At 43.9% G+C, this 14,954-nt stretch overlaps 1 protein-coding gene across 2 annotated transcripts in view; it reads left to right on the top strand.

The window, feature by feature from the left end:
* Positions 1–569: 569 nt before the first annotated feature.
* Positions 570–14,954, top strand: part of FGL1 (fibrinogen like 1) — a 42,104-nt gene continuing 27,719 nt past the window's right edge. The window contains exons 1-2 of one of the 2 annotated variants that reach the window (XM_019552603.1): positions 570–806; positions 13,236–13,311. In XM_019552603.1, coding sequence (XP_019408148.1) covers positions 13,246–13,311 — 66 coding nt within the window. In that variant the 5' untranslated portion in view covers positions 570–806; positions 13,236–13,245. Of the gene's footprint in view, positions 807–2,861; positions 2,926–13,235; positions 13,312–14,954 lie in introns of those variants that run through there. The other variant, XM_019552602.1, reaches the window with a different exon arrangement.

The following is a 14,954-nucleotide window of genomic DNA, read 5'->3' as shown; positions in this document are numbered from 1 at the left end:
TCATTTGCTGGGTTGTTTTTTGGAAAGCCAGTATTAAAATGGTGCCAATAGTCAGGCCAAAATTAATCTTGTTTATCCAAATAAATGTTTATGGAAGATTTTGGTGAGTATTCATGTGGCTATAAATGGACATCTACTATGACTGTATTCTAGCAAAGTCAATAGCTTCATGTACTTATAGATATCACTAGAACAATAATAAGCTTTCCCTGTGCTTATCCATCTTAGTTAAAATATCCTGGCTTGAATCAAACATGGTTCTCTTGTTTTTAGCCCTTTTGACTCTGTCTGCAATGCTTTCTTTGTTAGTGTGTTCTTGCAGATGTTTTATTCTATCAGCGCTACCGTGTAACACTAGCTTCATCCTGTGAATGTGTTTCAATAATCAATCAAGTTACGTATGCTTGTTGGTCCTAAAGCCTAACAAACTTAGACTCCGATTCAGGAAAATACTTAAGCGTTTGCTAAAATGCTGTTCTGAAGAGGCACGATTTTCTGAATTAGAGCTGTAGAAGGGAATGTATTATTTATTTTCTTGTTTTTCTATTTTGAATTTTCTAGAGTAACGTTAGACAACAACTTAGATAACAACTTATACTATATAATTTTCTTTCTTAAGTTGCAGTTTAGTTACAGCCCTGATAACTGCAACTCCTTGGTAACATTCCTACCCGCTGAGTCATAGCAGACGTAACCCTCAACGCTCCAGAATTTAATAGCAAAAACAATCTTGCTCTGGGAAGACTGGAATTCTTTGCATCAGCTAAGACGATTTAACAACTGTCAGTTCGGCCCAGAGGGTAAAGGTAAACATTTCAAGCATTTGGAAGGAGGTATTTGGGGGGGCTTTCTAAAGCCTTGAATAGAAATAATTTTGAAACCCATAAAATTGTAACAATGATATCTGTGTTGTTTAAGAATGGATCCAAGTATTTTGTTAAAACATGTAGTTATATTCTTCTTTGCTTGCTCTTCCCATCTAAACGAAGTCACTGTTGTGGATCCTGGCTCTCCACTGGCTTCGGTCATGCATATCTTTTTCTTCCAACTCCTTCTCTCTCATGTCCCTTTCCACTATATCTCTCCATCTCATCTTCAGTCTTCTTCTTCCCCTTCTCCCTGGTTGTGCCATTCTGGTAATTTCTTTTCCCACATATTCTCCCAGACCCATAAACGCAAACTAAGATATTTAGTTCAGAATGTATTTGAATGCACTGGCAAATAAACTAGACTATTTTTCAGGCCTTAAAACTGGTTAGAATCAATAATGATTACCCTTCAAAAAAGAATTGCGTGTAGATTACCATAGCTATTACTGCCTAATTAAAAGTGATATAATGCTTTGATAATAGCATTTCTACAAGTATAATTTAGTTTTTAGCACCACCTAAAAGACAAAAAAAAATCTTCCTTAAAGGTTTTTTAAATCGACCAACTTACATTTTTGGCAGGAGATAACACTTTTTTATTAGTATCCTGTGTAAGGTACAAGATGGTCTAATATTTTAACTGTACATTTTTAAATTTTGTAATGTTTTAATATCATAGAATCATAGAAAATTAGGTTTGGAAGGGACCTCAGGATGTCATCCAGCCCAAACCCCTGCTCAAAGCAAGAGTATATCCAACTATATCATCCCAGTCATGGCTTTGTCTAGCTGGGTCTTAAAAACCTCCAAGGATGGAGATTCCACCACCTCTCTGGGTAACCTGTTCCAGTGCTTTACTACCCTTTTAGTGAGAAAGTTCTTCCTAATATCTAACTTAAACTTCACTTGCTGCAACTTGAGACGGTTGCTCCTTGTTCTGTCATCTGCCATCACTAAGGACTGTCTAGCTCCATCCTCTTTGGAACCACCCTTCAGGTAGTTGAAGACTGTTATAAATTCCTCCTCACTCTTCTCTTCTTCATACTAAATAAGCTTAGTTCCCTCAGCCTATCCTCAGAAGTCATGTGCCCCAGCCCTCTAACCATTTGCATTGCCCTCTGCTTGACATTTTTCAATCTGTCCACATCCTTTCTGTGGTGGGGGCTTAAAACCCAACACAGTAATCCAGATATGGCCTCAACAGTGCCAAATAGAAGAAACTAATCACTTTCCTCAATCTGCTAGCAACACCTGTACTACTGAAGCCCAGTATGCTGTTAGTCTTCTTTGCAACAAGGGCACAATGTTGGTTCCTGTCCAGCTTATTGTCCACTGTAACCCCCAGGTCCTTTTCTGCAGAACTGCTGCTTAGCCAGTCTGTACCGTTCCCAGTCTGTACTGTTGCATAGGATTGTTCCATCCAAAGTGCAAGATTGGTACCTTATTGAATTTCATAAGATTTCTTTTGGTCCAATTCTCCAACTTTTGAGGTCACTCTGAATCCTAGTCCTACCCTCCAGCATATTTACTTCTCCAACTAGCTTGCTGTAATCTGCAAATTTACTGAGGGTGCACTCCATCCCATCCTCCAGATTGGTGATATTGAACAAAACCAACCCTGGGACTGACCCCTGAGGCACTCCACTTGATTATCCTTTGAGCCTGATGATCCAGCCAGTTTTCTATCTACCTTACAGTTCATTTATCCAACAAATACTTCTTTAGCTTGCTTATAAGAATTTTGTGGGAGACCATATCAAAAACCTTATTAAAGTCAAGGCATAATGTCTGTTTGACAGACACTCATTGAAGGACTTTGAAGAAGACCTAAATGCTGGCAGGAATTTGAATACATTGGGATTTTTAGAAATTGCATGTGTAATGATCGTAAGGAAGACTGTTCAAAGAGAGCTTCCTATAGCTATAAGATATTTCACAAAGAGCACACATTCCGAATATGTTTTCACTACTGTATGGATACCATTATTTCCCTAAGAATGAAATAGCAGAGCTTCTCAAGAGCTGGCCATAAGCCGTAAAACAATTACATCTAAAGGTAATCCTTTTTTGGCTAGAGTGGTATGGAATTGTGCCTTCAGATTAGAATAACATGCATTAAGTGTGCTTATCTCTGATGGCCATGAGTAAATCATGGTATATGGTATACTGATGATACTCAATCTGTAAAATCCATAATTTAAGGTAAATATTTTCATGTGAAGGGCTGCCATCTGTACATTTTCTGCTTGCTTTACTGCCAGATATCTGCATTATAAAGAAGAGTCTTAATCATTTCTCACCACATTTAATCTCTTTGGGTTCAGTGAAGTTAGCAACAAAAAAAACAAACCAAAAATCATGAAATTGATGTCAGCTGTGTTGTGACTGAGTTTTCTATAACAACAGGTGGTTTTATTAGAATGAAGACACTTGTTTGCTGCTTTATATTTGAAAATTCATTAGCTATAATAGTCTCTTCCTAGACTTCCCAATTCATTTAATGAATTGCTTCACTTCACAGTTCTGATTAACATGTTTTATATAAGAAAAAAATGAGGAGTTTATCTGCATAAAGAGATTAGTAGACTTTGGAAACATTCTCCCTGGAGGAGTTTGAATTTATCTAAAGAAGTATACACCTTTAATTTTTGCTGTCTTGCAAAATAGGATGAAAACACTTTGCTTCTCAAAGACTGATTGCTAAAAACAGATTTTTAAGAGCTGTTGTTGCAAGTTTTATTTCCTGCCAAAGAAAAACAATGCTTCTTATTGTTAATAATAAATTTGGCCTGTCAATTCTACTAATCTATCCGGGAACATAGTGACTGTTGGTAAAGCACTGTTTAAATAACACATGTAATGCAGTTAATTTAAGTATGAATACATAATTTAATGTATGCAAATTATATATATAGAAATAATTTGATTCTGCAGTTCTTACTCTTACCAGAATTAATATGATAATTCATAGCACTGATTTTGCACCTTATTTTGGCAAAGCAGTAATTGTAAGATACTTGCTTAAAGCTCTCAGAGCTGGATATGAAGGGAGGAATTGTTTGGTTTGAGTGCTAGAATAGCTGGAATCTCTCCCTGCATCTGTCCTGTTATTGGAAAGAGTACGTACGGATAGAAATACCAAAAGTATACAGACTGTTGAACCATGACATTGCATTCATAAAATGTATATATGCAAGTTACATGGGCAGAACAATTTAATTGGAAAGAAGAAAGGAATTGCATTGCTCCTCAAATGTCATGTTTCGCTAAACTTATTCACAGAGTCTCATTGTTTTAGTATGTAATAGAAAAAATAAGCACATGGAAGGTAGGCTAACGCAGTCAATTTTCATAGTGGATGAATATCAACGATACATCACTTGGTAACCTTCTCTTGATTAAACACTGCAGCTGATCTAACCATATTTGTCTTCTAATGAACTTCCAACCCCAATCCTCCAACTCATGTCTAAAGAAGGCTTTCATGCATGGTGCAGCAATCCATAGAAGCGTCCTTTTAATGTGAATCACACTTTAAATAGAAAGGTTACTTAATTTTCAGGAGACATACAAATCTAATTGGACTAACTATAATGCCTTAAGCATTCTATTTATATTTTGTAGTCATGCAATATGTTAGCATGTCCGTGCATGGTACCGCTGGAGCCCCTGGTTCTCGCCTGCCATGACTTAGATCTTGTTAAAGAAATGGGGAGGAAAGAGATGGTGTGATAATTAGTACCCGTGGAAGGATCATGCTTGGTCTATTTCATAATCTAAGTGCTTTTTATTCTCGCTTTTTACAGAGAACCAGTTGGGAGGCAGCAGCTTGTCAAAGTTGTCCCTGGGATCACCCCCATACTCCAAAGAGGATCCCCGGCCCCTCATTTGGGAGGTAAGTGGGGAGGTGTGTTTCGCCCACTTATGGCTGCTTCTAACGAACAGTGCCCACAGGGTTCCCTCCATGTCCTCTGCCCTGCCAGGCTTCTCCATCTTATTTGAGTCCTTGCCTGCTCCCCATAATCAGAAAAAAAAGTAAAAGAGAAAAGAAAAGTTTCCTTTGTTCTGTTTAAGTCGGGTGCTCCCTGCCACTACTTGTCTCATCAGCAGCTTGTTACAGATGCCACCCGTCCTCCTTTACCACGCGGAGCCAGCATGCGGGTTCCGTGGTTCTCCCACGGTCAGGTCTCGCCCTCTCGGCCCCTGGCGTCCTTCTCCCCTTGGGGTCTGGATGCTGCCGGGTCTCTTCAGGGGTCTAGGCAGGTGATGCCCCTCTCACCACCCCCTTTGGCCTCAAATAACCTCTCTGCATCCCGGTGGATAAACCACGGCTTCTTCCGGCGCCGCGGCTCCGCTGTTCCCCACATTCACCGCCGTTCCCGTGGATTCCTGGTAAGTGGTACGTGGGTCTGAGCTCCAGGATACCTCAGCTCACGCTAATCATGTGTTGCGGATCCCTCCTCCTGGATCCTTCTCCCAGAGAGTCTCCCTCGCAGCTCCTCTCTTCCTGTGGTGCCCGAAGGCAACTTTCCCTCACGAGCGTTCTCCTCATATCCCCGGGCACCGAGCCCCATTGGCTCTCTGCAGGCATGGGGCATCTCCTCGCTCCACTGGGCCATAATTACTCTCAGCTGCAAGATTTCTCAAGTAACAGGGTTTCGATCTGGAACCATGTTACACAATAGATAGGCCAGAAGGTACAAGGGTGATGGAAAGAACTGTGCCTTGTGAAACCCATGTGTGCATCATCTTCCTTGGATATTATATAAGACTACATTCATTACTCCCTTGAGAAAGTAAAGTTAGTACAGTTGTCATGATATATAGTCCTCAAAAGATTGGCATTGCATTTAAAACTTTCAGAATGGTGAATTCTTGGTGGAACATGTGGGCCCCAGGGATCTATTTGTTGCTTCTGAAAATAAAGCCCCTTCAGTTATACATACCAGATGGATATAAATTATTCAATAAAAGAATAATAGTCCCTGCGTTACGGTCATCATATCCTAGTCATATGATATAAAGGACATAAGGAACACAACTGAGATACCTGGAACTAGAAACTGTAAGTTATGTGCAGGTTGACTGGCTACCCAGTATACTCTTAGGACAGAATTCTGTTTCACTTTATATACCTAAATTGGAGTTTTCCAGCCTTGTAAGTGTCATTCTGGCCTAGAACCTAAGTCTCCCACTTCTTTGGTGAGTGCCCTAACCACTTAGCTATTGAGGCTAAAACATGGGAAGAGCCTCCTCCCCTCCCCGCTCTTGTCTATCCCCTCCTGCTTCTCCAGCATCCAACTTCAGCTAGTCATGGGTTTTTACCAAGTAGAATTTTGTGACTTATGCATATCTGTTATACACATGTATATGGTTGCACATTGCCTAGCCATGGCAGAGCCTGTCATGCAAACTACTGTCCATATTATCTGAATAAAAGAAATGCAAATTGTGCATATGTGCCAAAAAGGTCGGGTATATGGTTGGAAAAATGCCATTATGGGTCACAAAGGGAAATAGGATTGAGCTCTTCAGTCACTCATATTCCACATTGGACAGAAATCCACTGCAAATCCATGTGACAACAGCTATTTTCAAAATTATAATAACTACAACACCAGAATGATCTTATGTAAGTAAAAGTACCTAACGTTAATCTCCCAGAAACTCCCAGATTCATATCAGTGTTCCAAGACAGGTTGTTTGTCTAAATTTTACTTTCATTAAACCTAAAATGTATAGGGCTGAATTGGTGTAAGAGAGCAGAATCTGGCTCTTCACAGTTCAGCTAAATTTTTGGATTCAGAAAATTTATAGACAGGTAATATTCTACCCAGAAAATTGAATAACATGAACAATGTAAGATTATGTTTCAGAAAATGTATGGCAGAGTGTATCTAGGTTTAGATTTTTAGGTCACACTATGTTAAAAATATTCATGAATAGTTTGTGAAGGCTTACTTAGTTATTAATAGATTATATAAATATTTAATGGGGTAAGTACTATAGTTTATCAGTAGCACTTTAGTTGTGGCTATTAGAAATGGCTATAAACCACGGTTATATATAGATTGGATTGTACAATTGGATAACAGTAAATGAAAGAATCCCAAGACCTGGTTCTGAGGCCGCAAGTGGAGGCTCAGAACCTCTGCAGCAACCTCTGCAGTGCTGTCCCAGCCAGAAAAGCTCCAGCGCCCATTTCTGGAGTCCTGCCAGGACCTCAGAGGGCACAGGCAGGGTGTGTAAGCAGTGCCAGAGCATGGACAGGACCAGCTGGTTCAGCACCAGCACTCTCCCATGCAGGCAGAGACATCTCAGGAGCCCTGGCCATGCCTGGAGCTGCTCCACCACCCTTGCCTCCAGCTGGTGACAGTTCTCCAGCAGGTAGGGGTCTGTGGGGGACAGGTAGACCCCCAAGTAGAGCAGCAAGCCCATGATCCAGTGGATCCCGTGGAGCATGGATGAGAACGAGACCACCTGCCACCAGTCAACCACCGCCAGGCCAAAGCTTCTGACCCAGTTAACCTAGGCAGAGGAGGCCGCTGAGTACAATGCCTGGCAGTCCTCCACCTGCACCGGCTCACCCAAGTCCTGGACCATGAGAAGTAAGTCATCAGCATACGGTGACAGAACCAGCTGCACTGCTGGCTCCCAAAGCATCAACCCCACCACCTGCTTCCGCAGGAGGGCGAGGAAGGGCTCCAGGGCCAAGGCGTACAGCTGACCTGACAGCAGGCAGCCTTGACGCACCCCTCTCCTGAATGGGATGGGCTCTGTCAGGGTCCAGTTGAGCATGACCAAACATTCTGCAGAGGTGTACAGCACCTGAAGAGCCCACAAAAAGTGGGGCCCAAAGCCAAAGGCCCGCAGTGTGCTTGTGAGGTACCCATGATCCACTCTATCAAACGCCTTCTCCTGGGCCAGAGACAGGAGAGTGAAAGACAGGCCCTCCTGGCATGCTAGCTCCAGGAGGTCCCAAACCAGGTACAGGTTGTCAAAGATGGAATGTCTGGACACTGTATACATCTGGTCGGGATGGATCACGACCATCAGCACGGACCACAGGCACAGCGAGATGGCCTTCACTACCACCTTGTAGTCCATGCAGAGGAGGGACATGAGGTACCAGTTCCTTAGGTCATGGGGATCCCCTTCCTGGTCCCGGGGCTCAGAGGACTCCTTAGACACATTCTGAACCCCCCAGTCCCCTAAGACCCCAGACTCTGGTTGGGATTGGGAGAGCTCTGCAGCCCCTGGGACAGGGGTGGGAGTGGGGCTCCTTCACAAGATGGTGAAGTAGAGCTGGAGCCCCAGGGGTTCTGTGCAGGGTCCCCGACAAGATCGACCTGTTGATTAGGGGACCCTACCACAACCCACTCTCGTGCAGGACTATGGGGCAGGCTGGAGTTAAGGTTTTGCTGGGAGGGGGAGGGAAGAGACCTTCCAGGCACTAGAGTGACTCCAGCATCTGCCTCAGGGTCCTGGGAAAGGGGACCTCCTCCCTCAGGACTCACTGGGGTGAGCCCCAGGGCCTTGATATCCCCCAGATCAAAAAAGGGAGAAGGCTTTTCCGGCCAGGCCTTCCATTGGGTAGGCCTCAGTGCCCATGGTTTCAGAGAGTAGGCCCTGGTCAGCAGAATGAGGGACTTCCTCCATGGGCTCCTGTTTGGGACTATCTAGCAGCCCCAAAACCTCCTCCATGGGGATCACCAGTTTGATCTTTTCCAGGGGTGGGGTGTCAGGCACAGCTGGAGAGGCCCCTGGAGGCTGGGCCCCTCCTTCCCCCCGTGTGGTGGTCTTGGGAGGGGTAGAGGAGTCCCCCATGTGGGAGGGCTCCAGCTGTGCCCAAGCCTTCCTCTTGCCTTTATGCCCAGACAGGACCTGCACCCACTCAGGCATGTGGTTGTCCTCAGGTGAACAGGTTCCAGCAAGAGAAGGTGAGGGTTGGAGGCTGGTGGGGCAGCAAAGACAGGGGTATGACCAGGGGCAGAGGGGAACTGCTCCCTCTCTTCCCCCAGTTGCTGCTGCCTGGGACTCTGCTAAACTTGATTGGGGGGCAGGGTCCCTTGAGTTCATGGGGGGGTCTCATAGTTGTAGCAGGGGTGCCAGGGGGACCTGAGGGGGGTGGGGTGCTGGTGGTAGGGGTATCCCTCTTTTTAGTGGGACCCACAGATGCCCTTCCTGCCTGGCCCATGGGGCAGTCATGACGCAAGTGCCCCAAGGCGTGGCACCGGAAGCACTGCAGGTCCCCCAGTGTATAGAAAATCTTCACCAGGGCCCCCTGATAAAAAAATGCCAGGCACCCCTCAGCCTCCAGTCGCAGTCTCACTGCCAGCTGGATCATGACCTGGCGACGGAAAGAATGCACATGGCGGAGGCTGGGGTCTTGGCCTCCTAGTGAGAGGCCCACCACTGGGGAGATAACTCTCCCCAGGGTTTGGAGCTTGGGGAGCAGGGCCCAACTGGGGATATAGGGAGGGATGGACCCCAGCTCTTCTAGAGGCTCAAAGGGGATGTACTAACCCTCCACCATGAGCCCCATCTCCACCACTTTTTGTGCAGTGGCCTCCGAGGCAAGGAAAATGACCCCCTTGCCATGAAAGTAGAAGGCCGCCACGATCTTGGGGGCCCCCACTACCTGAGCCAGGGCCTGCACCCAGGTCTCAGAGGTGCAAGTTCTCCTGCTTAGCCAGCTGGCACTTCACCCCATGCCTGCGGGTGAATGCAGGGAAGAGGGCCCCACTCCCTGAGCTGGAAAGGCCGGCAATGGAGGGTCCAGGGCCCCCTGGCTTTGGGTCTCCCCGCAGCTGCCTGTGCATAGCTGAGGTTCCCCCCTCCGGGAGGCCATATTGGTGGGGCCAGAGCTAGGGCCAAGGACAGGCTGAGTGGGTGTGCTGGCTGGTGTAATGCACCTGATCCCCTCAGGCGCTGGTGGTCTAGGCTTGGGGTCAGGGTCCTTGCCGTTCCCATCCCCAGCTGTCAAGGAGGCTGAAGAGGAGTCTTTCTCACTGCCCTTGCCCTTGGTCCCCAATGATGAGAGACAGGGCTTGGGAACCCCTCTGGGGGGGCGGGTCCTGGCCAGGGGAGACTCCCTGGCCCTGTTGGCTCCCTACCTGAGTCCCACCTGCCCCTGCAGTGGAGGTTGCAGGCTTCTCCACCCCCAGAGGAGGTTGGTTGGACTCTGCCTCCAAGGTGGAGGCTGCAGGGGCATGCATTCTCTTGAGGGCTTGGCTGGATCCACCCCCATAGTGGGGGCTGCAGAAAGCTCTGGTGGGGGGGCAGATGGCCCCTCAGAAGTTTCCTGCCCTACCACTGTTTCACATGAGGGCAGGAAAGACAATAAAGAAAAACAAAATATTCCATGGGGCTGGTGAATCTAGTAGAGGCAGGCTTCAATTGTGGGGGAGAAGGGGGATAGGGAGGAAGGGGGTTGAAGCTCATTGAGCTACATCCCCACAGGAAAAAAACTGGGAGGCCTATACTTTGAGAATGTGGGGGAGGGGACACACACACAAGGGCTGGGGAAGCTCGAGCTGGCTTACTCAGCTACACAGCAAACCCCAGGTCAGCAGGGGTGAACCACAGGCCTTACCACACAAGGGCAGAAACACACAGGGAAGGCTGCTGAGGCAGATGTAAAGGATGGCTGGAGCAGTGGAGGGGCTTTGTTTGTGGAAGATCTGAGAGGGGGCAGCAGCAGAAACAACGGCAGCAGCAGTAGTGGTGGTGGGAACCATCCAGTTCAGCCACTCAAGGTGTGCTTCTGGTGAAAGTGGAAGTGAAGGTTGGGGTGTCCTGCCAAGGCAGCTGGGGCAGGCAAGGTACCTTTAGGCTCCAACAGTGATGGTAGGGGAGGGGGCCACAGGTAGTGCAGGCTCCCTCCCCAGGCTGTCACCCGACTGCAGCTTGGTGGCAGGCTGGGCAGCAGGCTGAACAGGGGTGCAGAAGCTGGGGTGCAGTGCTGGGGTTCAGTACAATGCAGTGGGCCCCGCCCTGATGGGGGGGCATCAGCATGCAGCAGAGGACCCCCCCTGTTCTGGGGGGGGAAGCAGCAGCATCCCAAGGCAGGAAGGGGTCCAGCTCACCCACTCCTAAAAGCTCTGAGACCAAGCCAGCAGCTAACAGTAGCCAGAGGCAGGAAAGGGCCTGGCCATCTTCTCCCCAGGAGCTCCTGAGACCAAGCTTACAGCAACCTGGGACAGGAAGGGGCATGGCCAGCTTCCTCCCAGAAGCTCCTGAGAGTGAGTAGCCCTAAGCTGCTTGCTAGGGCAGCTTTTTGCTCTGATGGGACCAGGTCAGGTGCTGACCCCAGGCTCTAGCTCCCCCTGGCTGCAGATCCGGGAGGAGCCAGGCAGGGTAATTTTGCCTGAAGTGGCACAATTTGCTCCACAACAAAGTACATGTCTAAGCACATGCACGGAGGCAAAAAGCTCTAGCTCAAATTTGCACCGATTCTATTTGAGCTGCTGCAAGCACATGTGCTTGCATGTGTGGATGTGCCCAACAAGAAGAGAAAACTGAGTGGGGATTTGATAACAGCCTTCATATACCTGAAGGGTGATTATAAAGAGTATAGAGATAGCCTTTTATCTGTGGCTACAGGGGACTGCACTAGGAGCAGTTGATTCAAGCTGCAGCAGAGGAAATTTAGGCTGGAGATTAGAATAAACTTTCTGATTCTGAGGATGGTCAAGTATGGGAACAGGCTACCTAGAGAAGCTGTGGAATCTCCATCCCTTGAAATTTTCTACAGCAGGTTCAAAGACAAACACTTGCCTTAGATAGTTTAAACAGAAGTGATCCTGCCTTGAGAGGGAGGCTGGACTAGAGCTCCTCCTGAGGTCTCTTCCAGCCCTACTTTCCTGCGATCCTGTGAATCCTTTACTAAAACATTTTTTATAATTTATTTACCCATTATACATTACCTATAAATGTATCCTTAATATTAAATGTGATTGATTTTTTTTTCAAATCACATTCAGATTCTCCCAAAGATAATTGGTCAGTGACCATTAAAATGAATGGGAATACATTCATTTTACATATTTATTAGACATTTTCAGTTTCCACAGAGTTGATGCACTTGCTCTGCCTGAGAATAATGCTTGGAGGATGCACCAGCAATGGACATGCTGTTTTGAAGCATGTGGGAATTCAGAGTGAAAAAAATGCAGTTTTCTGGCTAAATAAGACATGTCATTTTTTAATGTATCAAGTGTTTGAGATTTAAACAATGGAAACCTTAAATTTGGCATGTGCCTGAACATGCCTTTCAATGGTGAGATTTAATTTGGCTGAATTTTAAGGGGTTGAAAAACATACTTTCCAAATGCACACTGGTTATTTTTGTACAATATGAAGAATTGAAAAAAAAAGAATCTGCCCAGCCTCCACTGGCATTTCATATTCACACATATAGAAATTGAGTGGAATTTTCCACAGAGGCAGTGATCTTTTAAGCACATATTGAAGTACTTTGCTGAAATGGGAGCATTAATCTCTTTCTGTTTTCAGGTTTTGTCTAACCACAAACTTGTATGGGTTTAACTTACATTCTTTTTAACTCATTTAGTCAGACCAGTGCAAAAGGCTGTTTTAGTTTGTACCAGGATTTCATTTAAAACAAAGCAAAACAAGCCATTCTTAAATCAAAATAAAAATGTGAACACAGTGATTTGCATTAGTTTAATTTAAATCAGTTTTTAAACTTTGTTTGAAACCAGTATATCTAGTTCCATTAGACAAGTCCATAACTCCTGATCTATAAAGTGGGGAGTCAAGTCTACATATTTCTGAATACAATTCTGAGGAAGAAACCCAATTATCCTCCTTTCTTTCCTGTGTGGATCATTTAATATCTGTCATCTTCTGTAGTCCCAGAACACCAGGTCAAATTCATGGTGCACTTACATCGGTGTGTATAAGAGCCAAATTTTTCCCACCCTTGATATTATCCTTAGTTCACAATTTTGAAACGACCAAACATTGAACCTGATTCTGATTCAACCAAAGTTAAAGAGAAAAATTATGTAATTTTAAAGGATTTGAATTGAGAAGTTAAGTTTTCTTTTCTTACCATGTTTATAATTATGTGATTTCATAGCCTCTACATAACATTCTCTTAAAATATACAAATATATTTTCATTACCCATTCCAATGAATGTTGGAAATCTATCAGAAGTGGTCTGAAAAGGGAAAATATTATTCTTTCCTCTTCATTTTTTTATTTTCCTAAATTAATCCTCTTATTTTAAATATATTCAAATAATACTCTGAGGATTTTTAAGGAGCAAATATGACCGTTTGTATATGTAAATTTTTTTGTAATGAATCCTGATCTAATTTGTTACTCTCTTTTGTAGTTTCCTCAGAATGAAGATACTGATATTGTTTACTTTTATCCTTGCAAATGGGTTGATCATGGGCATTGACACTTCGGTAAGTGTTACTTATTACTCTTGTATTCAGAATGATTATGATAAATTGAAGAACTAGTCTGATTACAAAGATGAAATTTAGTGAAGACAACTGCAGAGTATTACGTTGGGAAAGAGACATGGAATGCACAAACACAAAATGAGAAATAAATTAACAATAGTGTTTCAGTAAGTACTGTTAATGGTTGGGCTAGAACTAACATAAGAAAGGACATTGTTACATATTCTGATGTTTTCGTTCCCAGGTTTGGGTAAAACAAAGGAAGAAGGACATGAGTGAAAATTAAATCCAGTGAAGGAAGAAAACTTAGGTTTGATTAATTTCTATGCGAGCACAGTAAGGTGAAGTCATTAGCATGAAGCCCATTGTCTGCTTTTTAATATTATTTATTGGGGTTGTGGCTAACTTTGCAGTAATTATATTGACAGTGTTCTTAAATTCATCCCAGAGTTTTCATCACTTCAAGAATGTGTAACATTTAATCGTATTACAGTCCTCAAAAACAGGAAAATAAAAATGAACACTTGAATGGAAAAACCTTTAACTTCTCATAAACACCCTTTAAGCTAATGTACAGTAAAACATTTTCTGGAAAGACTTTAGTTACTGAATAGTTCTCACAATGATGAAATAAATTATAGGACATATATGCACATTAATAGCAGCAGCTGGATTAAATATAAGAGCATATGTCCAGGACTAGAACTGTCAGCAGTTGTTAAATACTTGTTCTAAATGCACAGCATTAACAACTGTATTCTTAAAGCAGACATAACAGGTTATGTTCAGTCTGGTTTTAATCAGTGACACATTTATTCACAGACAGAGTTGCTATCAAAATAGCATTTCTCTGACTATTACAGTATCAGGATATTTGTATGTTGATTCACATATAAACTAAAGAAAAGAAAATGAAGTTTGCTGTCACCATAGATTCTTGAAAGCCAGTGCCAGGTTTGCCACTTCACACTGATGAAAGTTCAGTGCTTTTAGAGGAATTATTATTTATAAAACTGGAGTGACAGATTGCCAGAATGACCTACCTTAATGTTACAGAACTAGCCTGTTCCCAAACGTGAATTCTAAATGTCTTGAATTCCAGATGTGAAAACTATGTTTATTTCTGTTCATCAACAAAACTTTGCATGACTTGGTTAGAGCTCAAGAAGAGATGTTAGTACTTTTCATGCTTAAACAGAAGAATGTTACTGTATCTTTTTCTGGGCACTCTGATCCTTATTATACGGTTCCAGCTGTCCAACACTGTTAATAATCCTTCATAGACACTGGTATCCACCAGAAGAGCTAGTTTAGGATACTTACATCAAAGATATTTTAAAATATGCAGTATAATTGTATACCTGTACCTGTTGAAACTTAAAACAAAGGATGTCTATACATGTGCTCTGGGAGGATGGGGGGTATTTTAATTATAACAGCTCTTGGGAGCCACTCTAATTAAAACGCCCTCAGCGTTTCATGTATTCAGCATCCTATACTTCAAAGTGGCAGGAGTGGCGTCCTTTTGAAATACAGAGACACTGAATGCATATGATGGTGAAGCCATCACACTTATTGTGTGATAAGTATTTGCACATGTAGTTAGTCTTAAGGTAATTGTGTAATTAACCAGGTAATTGAGC

Source organism: Crocodylus porosus, unplaced genomic scaffold (assembly GCF_001723895.1).
Source record: "Crocodylus porosus isolate Cpor-Errol unplaced genomic scaffold, CroPor_comp1, whole genome shotgun sequence".
NCBI classification, from domain to species: Eukaryota; Metazoa; Chordata; order Crocodylia; family Crocodylidae; genus Crocodylus; species Crocodylus porosus.
This window is presented reverse-complemented; position numbering and strand designations above follow the sequence as displayed.